The sequence below is a fragment of the Phodopus roborovskii genome, unplaced genomic scaffold (assembly GCF_943737965.1).
Source record: "Phodopus roborovskii unplaced genomic scaffold, PHOROB, whole genome shotgun sequence".
Lineage (NCBI taxonomy): Eukaryota > Metazoa > Chordata > Mammalia > Rodentia > Cricetidae > Phodopus > Phodopus roborovskii.
The window spans coordinates 1-17500 of record NW_026125342.1 but is presented as its reverse complement, the minus strand read 5'-3'; the positions used below and the strand labels follow the sequence as shown (position 1 = coordinate 17500).

Below are 17500 nucleotides of genomic sequence, written 5' to 3'. Positions count from 1 at the left end.
AGAAGAGTTCATATTCAAATGAATGGCCCCTGATATTACAAGGACCAAAAGCTTTGAATTTTCAGCAAAAAGACACAAAATCTGCGTGTTGCACTATGGTTCAAAGAATCAATCGAGGGTACAGATCCATTGGTAATGACAGCAGAGACTTTGTGCTAAAGGAGGCCAGGGAGTAAGGGACTGGGGAAATCTTACATTGGTTCCATTTAGAAAGTTCCCAATGGCGAGGAGAGTGGACAGGATGAAGCCCAGAGTTTTATTGTTCTCCAACTGGTCTATTCCTTCCTTCAGGTCCAAAAGTGGTTCGGCCACTTCCTTTCAGATAAAAAGAAAGCAGAAGATGAGAAAGAATACATATCTTGGTTTCCTTTTTTTCCTTTCCAGGTTTGTGTAGTCTGCAACAATAACCAGTAGAGTTCTCCGTAGCACAGGATAAGGTGTGTGATAGGCATTTGGTCCAAGATATGGATAGTTATTGAAAGGCAGCAGAGAAAAATCTACTCCCGGACACCACAGTGAGGAGCCTTGGTTCTGTAACTTCCAAGTGCAAGCAGGACCCTTAGACCCCCTTTCACCACTCCCCCATTCCCATGCCAGCCTGGCTGACTTCCGAGGCCACCTTTCCTTCCATGATCCCTCAATGCCAGACCACAGCCTTCTCTTTGTTGTTGCTGGGTTTTTTTTTTTTTTTTTCCCTTTGCGGGCAGATGACTGTACTCATTGCATGCTCAGAGTCTCTGGCCACCACGGTTTCCTCCTGTCCCTTTAGGCCCTCCACGCTGGTCACCTCTTGGCCTGTTACTTACATAGGTCTGTCCAATATTTTGACATTGTGACATGGCATTGTCATCTACAAAGTTTACAGTAAAGAACCATATAATTTGGTTACAAAACCCCAGCTCCATGTTTTAAATACATTTAAGAATTTGTGTTGAGGTATATTCATAGCTTACTCGGGGCGCATAAAGTCCGGGGATTTTGGATTTTGCACGTCTGAAAGCCACAGACATTTGATCTGCTCTGCAGCCTCATTGGCCTCAACCTATGAAGTCCTTCACTTGCCTGGATCCCCAAAATGAAGGGCTTCAACTGTAGTCTCTCCAGCAGCCTTGCCTTGCCAGTCCCCAACCGTAGCTAGTCACACATCATTTCCTCCAATGTCATCTCACTTTGCTAAAAATCACCTAAATGTGCCAAATGCTTTCACAATGGAGTTACACCCAGCAGTCCTCGGGGTGTCTTCTTCTTTCCTGCTTGATTCCATGGATGGAGACTGCGTTAAGACCCCTTATTCAAAATGCATGGGGCCCAGAAGTGTTTCCTATGCTGAAATATCTGAAAATACCTCTAAGACATCTCACAGATGAGGTATAAGGACAAAATTTACTCATGTCATAGCACACCCCTCACGACACAGCCAGAAGGTAATTTCATATATTTGAAAACACTTTTAACTGCTTTTGCTTCATCTATGACCTGTCACATAAGGTGAGGCATGGAATTTTCACTGTAGCATCATTTTGGCCCTAAAAAAGCTTTGGCTTTTTGTGCATTTGGGTTTCAAATTTTCGTATTAGACATGCTCAGCCTGTAATTTTCCCTCAAACTTCCCAAACTCACTGTCGTATAGCTATTCTCCAATACAGCAGCATGGTGACCCCTCCGGGCTTCAGTCTCTACCTCTTCTGGTACGAAGCCCCTTACAGTTACTCAGCTCACAAAAGCATCCCACGGACCTGTCGTGTAATGTCTCCTCCCAAATCAAAGTACTGCCTCTAACAGGGACTCAAGAAGCTACCAACACTTACAAGTGTCAGGAAATTCCTTAAATACAAGAGTCTCAAGACCCCTTCCCAAGTTACATAAGTACTAACAACTTCTGGGGGGGGGGGGGGGGGGGAAAGGATACTGATCTATCTTTCTGCAACTTGGTGTTGGGCAGGGCCCTCCAGGAATGCCCATGCTGGGATGGGCTTTATGGTGCTATAGCTCCCTCTGAGTTATCTGTGTTACCTCTTAAAAAATAATTTATCTTTATTTTATATGAATTGGTATGAAGGTGTCAGATCCCCTGGCACTGGAGTTACAGAGAGTTGTGAGCTGCCATGTGGGTGCTGGGAATTGAACCTAGCAGCCAGTGCTTTTAACTGCTGAGTCATCTATCCAGCCCCTATCTATGTTCTTTAAGTAACCCCTGACCCACCCTCATGTAAGTAACCCTGACGAACTCTGGTTCACTAAGTTAGGCCAGGGTGGAAGACTTCTTTGGTCTGCTGTTGCTATCTGGGGTAGATAGACATTTGTTCATAGCTCCCTAGTGAAGTCATACAACACACCCAGTACAGGAAGGATGCCTATGTCTTCCACTTGCTATTTAAGAGGGGCCTTAGGACCTTCCCCAACTAACCATTCCCCCAACTCTGTGTGTGCGTGTGTGTGTGTGGGTGTGTGTGTGTGTATCTGAATGTACACATGTATTTGAGTCTGAGGATAACCTCTGTCAGGTGTCTGCACCTGCAAGCTTCCTAGGATTCTCCTGTGTCTACCCCCATTTTACCATAGCAGCACTGAGGTTACAGATACACACTACAGTGTCTGGCTTTTAGTTCCCATACAATTCAGTTTTCTGTCTGCTGCCTAAAGCTGCTGCTGCTATGATGGATGGAGCTATCCCACTCACTATCATGACTTTCCCTTCATGAAGGCCTGTGCCCTCTGAAATAGTGAGACCCAAACAAAACTCTTCTCCCGTAAGTTGTTTCTGCCTGACATTTGGTCACAACAATGGGAAAAATAGCTACTAAGATTCTCTTACCAGTCCCCATGAAGCTGCCAGCACCATGGGTCCCAGTTTAGGTTATGATCATCAGGGGAAAGGGTGGAAGTTTTTTTTTCCCCCACATTTTGCCTTCCTATATTTTCTACAGGGAAAATGCAGTCTGATAAGGTTTGATAACTGAACACTTGATTGCTGCCTATAGTCAGGATCTGAGGCTGTGTCAGGAAGGTGCTCAACACCTAGTTCAGATGCAGTTCGCACCACCCAGTGTGAGCTATGACACCATCACCATCAGCTCACCCTCCAAATTCTGTGTCAAGAATGAGGCTTTACCAGCTTAATAGCCACCGGCTGTAAAACCACTGGTCTCCACACTGGGATGTGGGAGTTCCTATGGCCTGCCTACCTTCTCTGTGGTTTCATAATCCATTTTGAATGCCCAGAGGTGGAGCCGAGCTGAGAGCTCACTGATGGAGGACAGCGTGAGGAGGAACTGCTCAGCACTGCCCAGGGGCACGTCAGGGTTAGCCAGCTGAGCTTCCTGGATTTTCTGCTTCTCCTCTTCGGTTGGAATCATGGTCAGAATTTTCTAGAAAGATAGGGTGATATAATAATTCTCAGTAATGGACTCTGCTCCTGCAACATTTTCAAATTTCTGTTATGATAGTAAAACAAGCAGATAGTTAAATAATAGGCAGGTGTTATATTATGAAAACCTGTAAACTTTTAAATACCCTGCTCCAGGCCTTCTAGGGCATAAAGGGCATTCTAGGCAATGCCAGGGGCTGAAAAGTGAGAATAAAAAAGATAGAATATTAGAGAACAGCCTCCCACTCCCTAGGAGATACAGCAACATGTGTCAAGAATGTGCACTTTGTTGCACATCTCATGAACTTATTTAATAGATTACAAAAAGTAATATTCACAAAAAGTCAGGTTGGCTTCTCTGTATTAATTGTAATTTTAACCAAAACTCATAGATAAATAATATTTTAATATCAAACACAAGTCTGACTTAGGAAAAAATGATATATATATATATATATATGCATAATGATGAAAACAGTATTAACTTTCTACTTCTATTTGTTTTTGGTAAAGGCCAATTGCGGAATGCCAAGAGGACAAAGGATGTTAAAATCAGATTGATTCTTACAGTTTCAAATACTTAATTCATTACAATTTTAAGAGTGAAAAAATTATTATCTATCTTCATTATTCCTATCTTAACACTGTATGGGAACTCTTTCCTCCCCTACACACATACACACAAGAAGCACAGAGAGAGAGAGAGAGAGAGAGAGAAGAAGAAGGAGAAGGAGAAGGAGAAGGAGAAGGAGAAGGAGAAGGAGAAGGAGAAGGAGAAGAAGAAGAAGAAGAAGAAGAAGAAGAAGAAGAAGAAGAAGAAGAATTATAAACACCTACAAAAATATTTCTAAAACACAAAAGTGGATTCATGACACATAGCCAATACACAAAACCTACTTTATTGTTACATAGTAATGAGAAAATTTCAAAGTGCTATTTATGATGAAATATACAAGTGACACATCTAATAAAGAATTTATAAGCTCTATATATGTTAGAAATTTTAAAATGCTAATGAAAACCACCATAGAAGGTATAAATCACTGGAGTGGAATACCATGTTTATAGGCTAGGATTTATAGTCAGGGTGCTGTCTCACCAGACTGATCTATAGGCTTAACTCAGTTCCAAACCAAAAGACCAACATGATTTTGTGTAGAAGCAGACAAGCTGGTTCTAGAAGCCTTGTAGTGATGAAGACATGGAACAACCATGGAGAGTTGTAAAAGGTGACCTTGGAAGGATAACTTTGTCCAACTTGAAGAGCTGTAGAATCACACACACACACACACACACACACACACACACACAGAGAGAGAGAGAGAGAGAGAGAGAGAGAGAGAGAGAGAGAGAGAGAGAGAACAGTACAGAAATGGACCACACAAATATGGTCCATTAATTGTGACAAAAGACTATCCAACAGAGAGAGGATAGAATTTCCAACAAGTAGTGTTTAAACAACTAGATTTCATATTAAAATAATGAACCACAATGTAATTCTCCTTTCTACATAAAGAAACTCAAAATGGGTTATGGAAATTTAACACCATACAAATTTTGGGAAATCTTGTGGACCCATGGTAGACAAAAAAAAAAAAAAAAGATGCAATTTATCAACATAGATGTTCCCCTATGACACTGACATTCCATTCCTGGGTATGTAATCTAGAGCAATGAAACCCGGTAGTCACAGGAAACTATTAAAACAATTGCAATTGCTCTATGTGTAATAGCCCAAGTCTGTGACAAGTTAAATATTTTTAGTGGAGAAACAGGTAAACCAACTGTGGTACATCCCCAAAATGAAACACTGCTCTGTGGTAACATCAAGACACTCTAGAGCCTATGAGACTCTGGTGAGTCTCAAGGTTGTCTGTCATGTTGAGTGAAAGATGCCAATCTCTACAGGCTCTACACTGTGCGATTCCACATGACAGTCTTAAAACCAGAACAGCACAGTGATGGAAAATGCATCTCTGCCTGCCAGGGAACTACAGAAGGGCAGCACAGAGATGGAACTACTTCAATCCAGACTGAAGGGATTCAGATACATTTTTACAACACTAGAACAGCCTACCAAAATAATTAACTTTATACTATACTGACTCCAAATTTTTAAAAAATCATGACTATAAAGTTAACAGCAGCTTTTAAATATGCACATGTTAACACAATGGTACAGCTGGGTGTGTCTGGGCAAAAGCAGCCCTGAACTTGTTGAGTGGGAACAGGCAGGGAGCGCTGGCCTCAGCTCATCAGAAGTACACATTCTAAACTGCAGTCAGAGTGAGGCTGCAGAAGGTGACACCTGGCAAACACTCAGACCCATCTCCTTCCAAGCTGTTCTCCACTGTGGCTCCAGGATGAGGCTATGTGGGCAGAATTTGATTATCAGAGGGATTTAGCCAAAATTCTCTGGGTCACACTGTCCACAAACATAGTGTTTAAAAAACACTTATCCAAACAGTTCAAACAGATGACACTCTTTGAAAGCATCTATGGTTGGAACTCAACTAGTTTTTAAAGTACTTAGCATAAATGTGTACTTTAATTTTCACAATGCTTAAATTGTTCAAGGCAAGGCAGGAATTTGAAAACAAAACTTGCCAACACCTTTTGTAGCCAGCCTTCAGGAGACATGTTCCTGCAAGTTTTGTCGCTTTGTCCCAAACATGTTTTCTTTGCCTTTTACTTCTCTAATTCGAACCATTTCTTCACTGTGGACGATTCTGAGCTCACCGTTTTCTAATTCGTTTTCTTATTCCTTGCATCACTGTCAGTGAGACTACAGGACAGTGGCTCCGTAGGTCAGAGCCACCTCTTGCGAGCTGGTGGTCCTTTCCTCCTCCAGGATGATACAGATGAACACAAGCAGGGTTTAAGTCAGACTCTTGCCACATCCGTAGTTTCTTTGATGATACTTTGAATTACTACTTGGTTTTGTAGGGAAAGAATCATCCAACAAGACCAAAACATAATAACCCAATTGGTTTTATTGTTTTATTTTGTTTTGTTTTTTTTTTTTTTTAATTCCTTCTAGACCAGTGATTCTCAACCTTCCTAATGCTGCAATCCTTTAATACAGTTCTTTATATTGTGGTGATCCCCCATGGCCATAAAATTGTCTTTGTTGTTACCTCACAACTGTAATTTTGCTACTGTTTTGAATCATAATGTAAATATTTTCAAATATAGAGGTTTTTTTTATGGGGTCACAAGCCACAGGTTGAGAACCACTGTTCTAGACATTGTCCTTGTATTGCGACAACTATATTTGTTTTTGTAGCACAAAGTGCTATCCAAAAAAATGCAATATATCCTTTGTTGTGGACCTAAATGCTAGTTTGAGTTTGGCCATTTGATTTTCGTGCAGATGAGATACAGCAGTAATGGTTTTACTTGTTTTTGACGTAACCCTAGCTATGGTAATGAAGAATCTACTACAAGGATTTGGGTTCAGCATCAGGGACTAGGGAAAGTTTGTCTGGGGTTAGTGTGTTAACAGTTTGTGTACTCTGAGAAAATGGGCTCTATCCCTGCACGTATTCTCATACAGCTTAAATCAACCCCCTGAAGGACTCTGAAGGTATCTCCTGCCATTCACACGAGCACATGGAGGCAACACATTGGGGCAAGAGGTTATTGTGCTCAGCATAGATGGGATGATTTGCTGAAGCAGAGGCCGAAGTTCTCCCCAAGCAGAGCTACAGAACTGCTAGGGGCTGCCCTCATGTCCTAGCAGGAGCTCCACTATTCATGGACACTCACCTGCAGATGCAAACTCTAAGGGGACAGCTGTGTCCCATCATCAGAGCATTCTGGCTCCCTGAGCCAGCTACACAGCCCATGAGCAGACTCACCTATGCCCAGCACCTATGAAGCCAGCTAAGGCCATGCCTTTAGCAATAGCAACTCCTTGGAACGATACTGTGGCACAAATGGTTAAAGGAAATTTCTGCTTCTAAGATTATGCTGGGTCTGACAGCCAAAGTGAGATGAGTTAAATGTCATTAAAGACAACTGTATTGTACTGCCTTGTAAGTGGACTACACTCTAAAAATCAGAAAAGCAAAGGAGGAAAAAAAAAAAAAGCAATGTCTTCCCATTTCCATTTGTTATCATTCTGTGCATTTTAATGGAAAAAAAAACATTATGAATGCTCTCTAGAGATGACCCTAAAATAACTTCCTACAGTTTAATACTCTTCTGAAAGCCACTTCCTTAATGCAGTTAATTACTCAGGTTTGTATGACAAATCCAGATCCATGCCGTGAGTTGCTAGGCAATGGCACAGGATGTCATTTAATACATCCTAATTGTGTTTTGGTACACAGAGCTTGCCAATGGCCTTATGAAGCTGCAGTTCTGTGACATAATGTGTGTATCCAGGAAGCAGACAGTCTGGCTGAAGGCCTGTGGGCATTAGCTGCAAATCTTATTAGCAAGGGTCTGTATGTTGACAACTGCTTTTTCTTCTCAGTTTCATGTTAACTGTTCAACAACAAGAGTCCAGGACAAGCTTTGGATCCTTTCTAGCACATGAGTATAGATCTTCTATACCCCTAGGTTGACTGGCATCATGAAGAGGAGATGCATTTCACATTCTACAAGAGGTCTGGTTCCATGGTTTTCACAGCTATGCCTGAGAACAGCTGAGGGATATGCATACTGCTAGGTTATGGAGTTAGCTTCAATGAGGGGTTCTTGGATGGAATGCTTTCACTCCCTAGGGGAAGTTAAGAGTGTGTGGAGACATTTCTGGGGGTGGGTCAATGTGGGGGACAGTAGGTACCACTAGCCAGCCTGATCTACAGAGCTAGTTCCAGGACAGCCAGGGCTACACAGAGAAACCCTGTTTCAACGCCTCTCCCCAAACCCAAAACAAAACAACAACACCAAAAAAAAAAAAAAAAAAAAAAAAAACCACAATGTAAATGCCCAAAATCTAGGTTGTGCAAAGCCCCATGCTTTCTCTTTGAGGGCTGGAGAGGAGAACATTTCCTTGCCTCTTAACTACTACTACTTCTACTGCTGCTGCTGCTGCTACGACTACTACGACTACTACTTCTCCTCCTCTTCCTTCTCCTCCTCCTTTTTAACTACTGTCTCTTCTGATGCTCAACAAAATCTTTGGCATCCCTTGGTTTGTAAGTGTGTCACTCTAATTTCTGTTTCTGTCATCACATGGACTTCAATCTGTGAATCTCCCTGTGTGTTCTCTGATTCAAGTGGCACTCCCACCTATCTGTATCCAAATGTCCCTCCTCTTTTAGGAATACCAGTCAGAAGACTGATGGCCCATCCATTAATAACGCACTGTCTTTCCAAGCAAGGTCACTTCCTGAATGGGCATGAACTTGGCAAGGATACTGTATGTTCAACCAAGTACTTGTTTCAGTAGATAGTTTTTCTTGTGCTTGTCTCTTCTTCTCAAAGTGCAAAGGTATGCCTAGCCTTATGGGCTCCTAACCTTGCCTGTACTGTATGCCATCTCCGCTGCCCATGTGCAGGAACAAGAATTGTGGCATAGCCCATGAAATATGCTCCACTGGGCCATCTACCTCTCATCTTTCTCGACCTTCAACAGATCAGCAACCATGAAAGCCTCAGTTGGCTTGCTCTGTTCTCAAGATGATCCAAGAAATGCCAGGTGGTAGTGATACACACCTTTAATCCCAGCACTCGGGAGACAGAGGTAGACAGATCTCCATAAGTTCAAAGCAAGCCTTATCTACAGAGTGACTCCGGGATAACCAGAGATATACAGAGAGGCTCTATCTCAAACAAACAAACAAACAAACAAACAAACAACAACAATAAGATCCAACAAAGCATATCTCTGGTTTGTTTTAGTTTTTGACATAGGGTCTCATGTAACCGAAGCTGGCCTCAAGGCCCCTATACAACTGAGGAGGACCCTGCACCTCTTTAATCCTTGTGGCTCCACTTATCAAGCACTGAGACTACATGCTAGTGCCATCATACCCACCTTATGCAGTGCGAGGGATCAAAATGGGATTTGCTCATGGTAAGTAAGCCGTAACCCTAGCCGCAAATTACTTCTTTTTATAAGATTGAAACAATGTCTTTAATTATTTATGTGGACTTCAGCACCTAATGGAAGATTGCAATTGATAAGTGTTCCTAGACATGTGACATGACATGGAAGAAGACCCAAGCATCCTTGTATGGAGGACATGTTGAACTTTTTCCATTCTGAGGTAAGCAATACTTGGTTAGAGTTGAGGTCCATAAGTGAGTCAAGAGCTCTTAACTTCACAGGCAAAGTGACTTGTCTCTCCATCCTAGAATAAACATCTAGGAATCATGAATATCTTTCAGAGTCCAGTTGAGTAAAGAAAGTTATAAACCATCTAAAGTAATATTCAGTACAATAATATGATGCACATTTCACAACACTAACAATTCTCCATGGAACTTGCCTTACCTCAATCCCTTCTTTGTTTAAGGCATACTCATCAAAGTTCAAAATGGCTATCTTGATCGTCCTTGGAGGGGGCAGCACTTGTCAGGCCGATGTTGATAGCGTTGCTCCTCTTGGAATCCAGAACAATGATCTCCTGTCTTTTACCATCTGCAGCTGTTTTCTTGGTGATAAAACAAGGAAAATCGAAAGATTAATGTACCATCCTGGATCCTTCCTGGGTTCCATTACTAAACGCAGAGACTCACTCCTCATTTAAAAGAGAAAGCCAATGGCTCAGATTCGGCTCAGAGAAGAATTGGCTGCCACTCAGCTCAGGAAAGAGAATGGGGAAGAGGGAGGAAAATCAAGGCTTAGTTACTTAGTAGCCTCCAAGCTTGGGTCAGTAATGGAACTTCACAAGTCAGACACATTACAAAACAAAATTGATTTTCTTTCAATAGAGAAAATTTTGTGCAAGAACAAAACCTGTTTTTTTCCACCCTTTTCGGGTTCCTTTCTTGTGTGTTGGGAGGTGTTTGAATATGTCCTGATGTACAGTGTGTACAGTGTGTCCATAACAGTGAATGCAAAGGCCATAGTACAGGCAAATGAGGATATCCAAGGTGGATGCTGTATCAGCCCTTGGGTTCCTGGGTCTTTCCAGGGCCTTCCTCACTATCCAAATGTCCTGCACCAATCACAGCAGAGTGCTCCCATCTTTCCTGTACATGTAACCATTATACAGCTGCCCACTGGAGGGTGGAGTAGGGCCTCCCAACCAAGAGAAAAGAAAGGACATGTGCTGATAAAAAGGGAATGAATGACAAGCATGAACAGACATCAAATAGGACAACAGAGAGCCAGAGGTGTCTTGGCATCCTCATAGGACCCCGTATTGTGGCTTTCAAAGGCATGGATGCCCCCATGGAGCCAGACCTTGGGCCTGCCTCATGGTAATGGCTAGCATATGGCTGGAACTGTTTGTATGCCTTTCAAACTTAATATTTATATCCCATCCCCAAATCCACATGTTGGCCCCCTGATTTCCAAAAAGATAGAATCTAGTATCAGAGGTCAGGGGCCTTGGGAGATAATTAGGTTTAGGTAAGGTGCTAAGAGTGGAATCTTCACAATGGGATTGGTGTTCTTACAGGAGAAGGAAGCCCTCTGAAAGTCAGGAGGAAAGCCCTTGGCAGAGGAAACTTGGCTCACGTCTTGATCTTCAACTCCACAGCCTCAAGTACTGTTAGAAATAAATTTCTGTTGTTTAAGCCGCTGAGCATATAGTGTTTAAAATTATTTTTAGATTTATTTATTCTATATGTATGAATGGTGTGCCTACGTGTATTTATGCATACTGTGTGCAAGCTTGGTGCCTGTGGAGCTAACAAGAGGGCGTCAGATCCCCTGGAACTGGAGGAGTTACAGATGGTTGTGAGCTACAGGTAGGTGCTGGGAACTGAACTCGAGTCAACTGGGAGAACAACAAATAGAACTGTCATTTGGTATTGGATTATGGCTGCCCTGACAGACAAACACAGGCTATGACGCAGACTGCCTCCACTTTTCCCTTCAGCTCTCAGGAAGTTATGTAGAGCTGTCAATGGAGGGGCATAGGTTTAGCAAGCCTCTACCACTGCTCAGGTTTCCTGTGGTACCAAGGCATCTGGGAAGATGGCTGTTTTGAATTATGGGACATTCATGGGGTGGCAAAGATGGTCAGGGTAGGGTGATTCTCATGAAGAAAATGTATCCAGTGATGGTGGGTGCTCACAGCAGGGTAGCTGCTACGTGTTGAAAAGGGCAGGTCTGTAAGAACTGGATTTCTAACTATACCTGCAAGAGTCTCTGGGATCCATCCAGGCCCCAGGGAGAAAGCAAGCAGATAAAAAAGCCATGCCTTCAGGCTAGGAGCTGTCAGGGATGAGGCTGGATGAAGGTAGATCCTGCAAGACGTCTGGGGCCAGCCTGACCATACCCTGCAGGCAAGTGCCTTCTGAACTGCTCCTTTGAAGCTCTCCTGAGCCTAGGAGCAGAAGAGCCATCAGCAGGGATAACAGTAGAGCTGTGGGCTAAAAGGAGGAGCAGACTATGTTTCTACACATCCCCCCCCAACTCAATTGCTACATCTTTACTTTAGGTCCTTAAATATGTGTTTGGGAATAATACATTCTTCATGAAGGGAGCAACTGAGAACATCTCAGCCCTGGGAAGGGGCAGTAGGAACACATTTCATCTGATCAGTTCTGTTATATTAGAGAACCTTGACGGGCCCATCTCAAAAAAAAAAAAAAAAAATAGTAATTCTATTGAAATTCTAATAGGATTTTAAAAATCCATTCTAAAATTAATAAAAGACCACATTCCTTTAGAGTCAATGACATTCTTTAAAATGTTTTCACATGTATTTATTGTATTATGAATGCTCTGCCTGCATGTATGTATCCTACCATGTGTATGCCTGGTATCCTTGGAAGTCAGAAGAAGGCATTGGGTTTCCTGAAACTGGAGTTAGGGATGGTTGTGAGCCCAGGCCCTCTGAAAGAGCAACAAGTACTCTTAACTGGCGTAGCCACCTCTCCAGTCACCAATTATTCTTTTGTGAAGCACTAATAGTCTCTTTGTGGGTGATTATGGAGCATTGTGCACTACTGAGCCAGTCAGTGTGGGGGGGGGCTGAGACAGCAGAGGTGTAAAGAGCAGTGTAACACACCAGCATGGGAAGGGGAGGGCCCCTGGCCCAGCCCAGTCAGCCTCACAAGACTCAAGTCCCTGAACCAAAATCTAACCTAAGAGAAGGACAGCGAGCGAGCGTGTTACCAAAGCAGGAAATAAAGTCAAACGCGGCAGTGAGCAGCGGGACTGTGGAGGATTCACTGATGTCTCCCTTCGGAGAGAAAGGTCAAGCAGGGACAGAGGCACAGTGAGAAGGACAAGGCCACACCGGAGGAGACCTTCTCTTCTTGCTCTGCTGACAGTTGTCCCAAGACACCAGTGGACAGTGAGATCAACCTGAACACAGGCAGGAGAGACTTAGGTACCAGTCTATTCTCCAACAGTCTGTTTTGTTTGTTCTGATTTACTTTCACAGATAAGACTTTGGTAGGTAGTCTTCTACCTCATTCTGGAGCCCAAGCTGGCCTCCAACCCTGATCCTTTTCTCAGTCAGTCTCCTGACATTTGGGCATTAACAGTTAGTTCTATTTTCCTCTTTTCCCACTGGCTACTTGTCATAACAGATTTATTTATTGCCCCTCTTTACTATCTTATTTCCTGAGCAGCTTTTGGGTACCTAGTTCTCAAACGAGAACTTTCCATGTCGAAGTGTGAAGTGTGAAAAGATTATCCTCTTTCCCCCCTCCCCCACCAAAGGACCAGGAGGCCACCAGTGCTGATCCGGGACAAAGGAAGGATGGTTTCAGTCTTGGTTCTCCATTAAAGATGAAAGGCAGCCAACCTCTGCCCTCCTCTTCAATACCTTTCAAGAATGGCCATGGTAGGAGCAGTGCTGGAACAAAGTGTCGGTTGCCCAGGCTCCAGGCATAGAGGGCTTAACTATGGGGTGGATAGACATGAAAACTAGACTATCTGTAGGGCTTTAGCATCATAGGCATGTGGCCCCATGAGGAAAACAGCTGCAGGGCTGTGGGGGAACATGCTACTTTTCCAAGTATGCCCACAGAAGGGTTCAAGGGAGAAGGGGATCTGCTTATTTAAGAAGGGAGGGGCCTTGAAAAGTCTCTAGGCTGCTTTAGTTCCATGAAGCCTATTAGCAGAATTCCTCCTCCTTGAGAGCCTCCATAGCTCCTCTTATCACCCCAACCCCAAGATGGTCTCTGGAGACATGTCTCAGGCCTCGATGCCCTGCAGGGTTTTTTTTTTTTTTGTTCATTTGTTTTGCACTTGACTAAGAACACTTCAGGAAAAAAGGTGAGGTATCAAAACAGCCAAGATGGACAAGAGAGAATCCAGGTCCCCCTGTATGTCTGGGAGAACAGAGACCTCACAGACAGAAGGGGCAGGAAGGAACTCAGGAGGGCATACAGGAAGACAGAGCTGAATGTCTTCAGGATGAAGTTTCAACAGACAGCACGAAAGCACAGAAGAATTATAGGACTCTGGGAAGCAAAGGTGGCAGCCATCCAGCAGAGACTGGTCCCTGCTGAGACACAGGGCATGGACCAGGGCTAGCAACCCTAGGGGGGAGACTGGCTGCCTGAATAGGGATCCATCCTCTAGAACCAGAGGCCTGCATGTCTGACTGCTTCCCAGAGAGTAAAAAGTGACGTAAGGTAATGAAAATATTGCTGCAGTAACAGCTAAGGCATGTTTAGGCTTAGCCAAAAGGGGTGCTTAGTGCAGAGAGATGGCTACTGAAGATAAGGACTCAAACTTGACTGAACAGTTATAGAGGGTATGGGGACACACGCAAGTGTGACTGCACCCCTGACTTCAGCCAACATCCTGGGAAAAGGAAAAGGGCCCTAACTTCCCCCTCCTAGTCATTCTGTTCTGTAAAACAGAAGGAATGAAGATTCGGGTAGCAGTGAAGAAAGCTAGATATATTTAAACAGTACACAGCTTTCACTAAGCTTCAAGTTTGCTAAAACGCTGATGCAACAGATCACCTCTTTGATTTTTTTTTTTTCCCCTTGCTGGGGATAGAACCCAAGACCTTGCATACATTAGGCAAGTACTGTACCACTGAGCGGTCTTGAGCTCACCCCCTTTAAAGAGTCGTTTTATTAGGAACAGAGGATCAAAATGTTTAAAAAGTGAGCATTGAACACACTGAACTTGTCACCCCAGAGGTACTGTGATTGAAAATAGAAAGCCGTCTTAAGGAAATGATGTATTTAGAGAACTCCCTGAGTCTTGGAGAATGCACTGAGTCTGAGAACGCTTCCATGAAAGGCAACTGGCCTCTGCACGAGCAGCTTGGCAGCAGTGCCGGAGACCCTGGGTCTGGGTCTGGTTCAGCCTGGCCATTCTAGAAATGGTAAATCATGCCTCCCAACTCCCTGCTCACCCGCCAAGAATGACACCACAAGATATTTTCAAAACTTGCCCTTGAGAAAGTGACAGTTACAAGTTGCAATGATACAGATGTCACAAGGATGAGAAGGCTAGAATCTTTCTACTCTTTCTACTCCTGAGCAAATTGGGGGCATGGGGGGATTAAGAGAGAAAGAGAAGGAGAGGAGAAGAGAGGAGGATGAGGGACCAGGAAGATTGAGCCGGGGGAAATACAGGAGAGCAAGAAAAGAGATACCATAATAGGAAAAGCCATTATAGGTTTAAAGAGGTATCTGGCACTAGGGAAATGTCCAGAGATCTACAAGGATAACCCCCAACTAACAATCTAAGCAATAGTGGAGAGGCTACCGTAAATGCCCTTCCCCCAATAATAAGACTTATGACTACCTTATATGCCATCCTAGAGCCTTCATCTAGTAGCTAATGGAAGCAGAAGCAACACCCACAGCTAACACTAAGCTGAACTCCTGGAATCCAGTTGCAGAGAGGGAGGAGTGATGAGCAAAGAGGTCAAGACCAGGCTGGAGAAACTCACAGAAACAGCTGACCTGAACAAGGGAGAGCTCATGGACCCCAGTCTGATAACTGGGATTCCTGCATAGGACTGACCCAGACCCCCTGAACGTGGGTGTCAGGAGGACTGGGAAGCTGGGGCCTCTGGTAGTGGATCAGTCTTTATCTCTAGTATACGAATGGACTTTGGGAGCCCATTCCACATAGAGGGATACTCTCTCAGCCTAGACACACGGGGGAGGGCCTAGGCCCTGATCCCAATTATGACAAGACTTTAGATCCTCCATGGAAGGCCTAACCCTCCCTGGGGAGCAGAAAGGGAATGAAATAGGGGGTCGATGGGGGAATAGAGGAGGAGGGAGGGGACTACATGTAAAACAAGATTGTTTCTAATTTAAATGGAAAATTGTATATAAAAAGAAATACACAGCAAAGCTTTCCATCAAAAATACAAAAATAAACAAAAACAAAACAAATAAACACCTAAGTCTATGTTAAGGCAAACCTCTTTAGTTAAGATTAAATTTAGCTGCCATGGTGGTCCATGCCTTTAACACCGTACTCGGGAGGCCGAGGCATGGCAATTGTTTTGAGTTGGAGGCCAGTTATGAGCAGACTGTCTTTTTTAAAAATTGGGGAGGTGGTTGAAAGAAAAGACCCCTTTTCATTCCAGAATAGGGCCTGCTTTATTATTAAGAGGAGAATATTACTTTCCATATTTTGAACTTACTATCCGAGGCCAATAGTTAAATAACTGGACAGTCTGTATTTGTATCGCGACAGCAGAGGACTTAATCAGGCTCTGTCATTGTGCTCTGTCATTGTGTTGGCCCCACAAAGTACAAAAATTGTGTTTCTAATCTCTATGGGAATTTGGGGTTTCTGATGTTGATGTTAGGAACATAACGAACTCCTTGTACTCTGAATGGAAGCACTTGTGGACTTTATCTCTTCTCTGGGGAAAAGACCAGGAACAGGTTACCGCTGTGGAAGGTGTTAGTTATAGTGCCATGTTCATGTGCCAGTTTTACTCATGGGCTACAACTATGGATCTTCTCCATAATCTCTGAGGTATTTAAAAATCACCCAGGCTAGGTCTGTCAGAGGTGGGAAGATCTTTGAACCCCAGCATCAGCAAGAATGTCAATAACTGCAAAGTTGGAAGCCAGCCTGGTCTAAACAGTAAATTCCAGTTCGCCAGGCTAAGTACATGGGTGGGGAGGGTAGGGGGTGGGGGTACAATGAAAATATGCAAAATCACCCAGGTGAGGCGGGAGTACCTTAGCCAATTAAAAAAATCTCCATCTCTATATTTCCTTAAAAGTTCTTGATAGTAGTTTCTGATATAATAAGAAACTTCTGGATATACTAATGAACAGAGTGTGGCAGTTTATCAGAATGGGAATACTTGGTCCATATTTTAGTGGTACTGTTTGGGTAATGTTTAGAGGTGTGGTCTTCTGAAGAAGGCATGTCACTGGGGGCCAGCTTGCATCTCAGTTTGTTTTCTGCCTTGTGTTTACAGTTCAAGATGCAAGCTCTCACAGCTTCCTGTTTCTGCTTTGCCATTGTGGACTCTGGAGACTGGGAACTGTAGGTTCAAATAAACTCCCTCTGTGTTGCTCTTGACTATGGTGTCTTGTCACAGCAATGGAAAAATATTTACTACACAGAGCTAAGCAAATCTCTCCAGCCCCATCTGAGACCCCTTCCCCCACAAACCCATGGAACCATTGTGTCCTCAAAGGTGAAACTGGGTCCTCCCCCCTCTTTGCCTCCCTCTCTGCTTTCTCCACACCTGTCTCTATCTGGTAGTTAACTGGGGGTAAGAAGAAGGCAGTCTCTTGAGAGTATCTGGGTCTTCCAGTCCTTGATTGACATAAGAATTGGGAAGGCCATTTCACAGGGCTCCTATGTCAAGTTCAGATGCTTTGGGGACTCTCTGCCCCATGATAGCTCTTCAAATCACTTTGAACACACATCACCATACTCAGGGTAGCAGCAAAAGTACTACACAGTGAGGCTTAATCCAGAGTTGCTGTCACCTCACAATACATCGAGCAGCATACTGTGAAAAGCTAATGGTACATGTTTGCTGCCAAAACAGAAAAGTGGGTTCTGTTCCACAAACTAGTTTTGAAAAGAGCCCAGGAAGG

General features: G+C 43.6%; 1 protein-coding gene across 1 annotated transcript in view; it reads right to left on the bottom strand.

Moving 5' to 3' along the window:
* Positions 1 to 12806, bottom strand: part of LOC127214301 (FH1/FH2 domain-containing protein 3-like) — a gene marked incomplete at its 5' end in the record, with an annotated part of 35122 nt that extends 22316 nt beyond the window's left edge. The window contains 5 exon segments of the mRNA XM_051174696.1: positions 196 to 315; positions 3186 to 3368; positions 9816 to 9893; positions 9895 to 9987; positions 12615 to 12806. Of these exon segments, the coding sequence (XP_051030653.1) occupies positions 196 to 315; positions 3186 to 3368; positions 9816 to 9893; positions 9895 to 9987; positions 12615 to 12806 (666 nt within the window).
* Positions 12807 to 17500: the final 4694 nt, after the last annotated feature.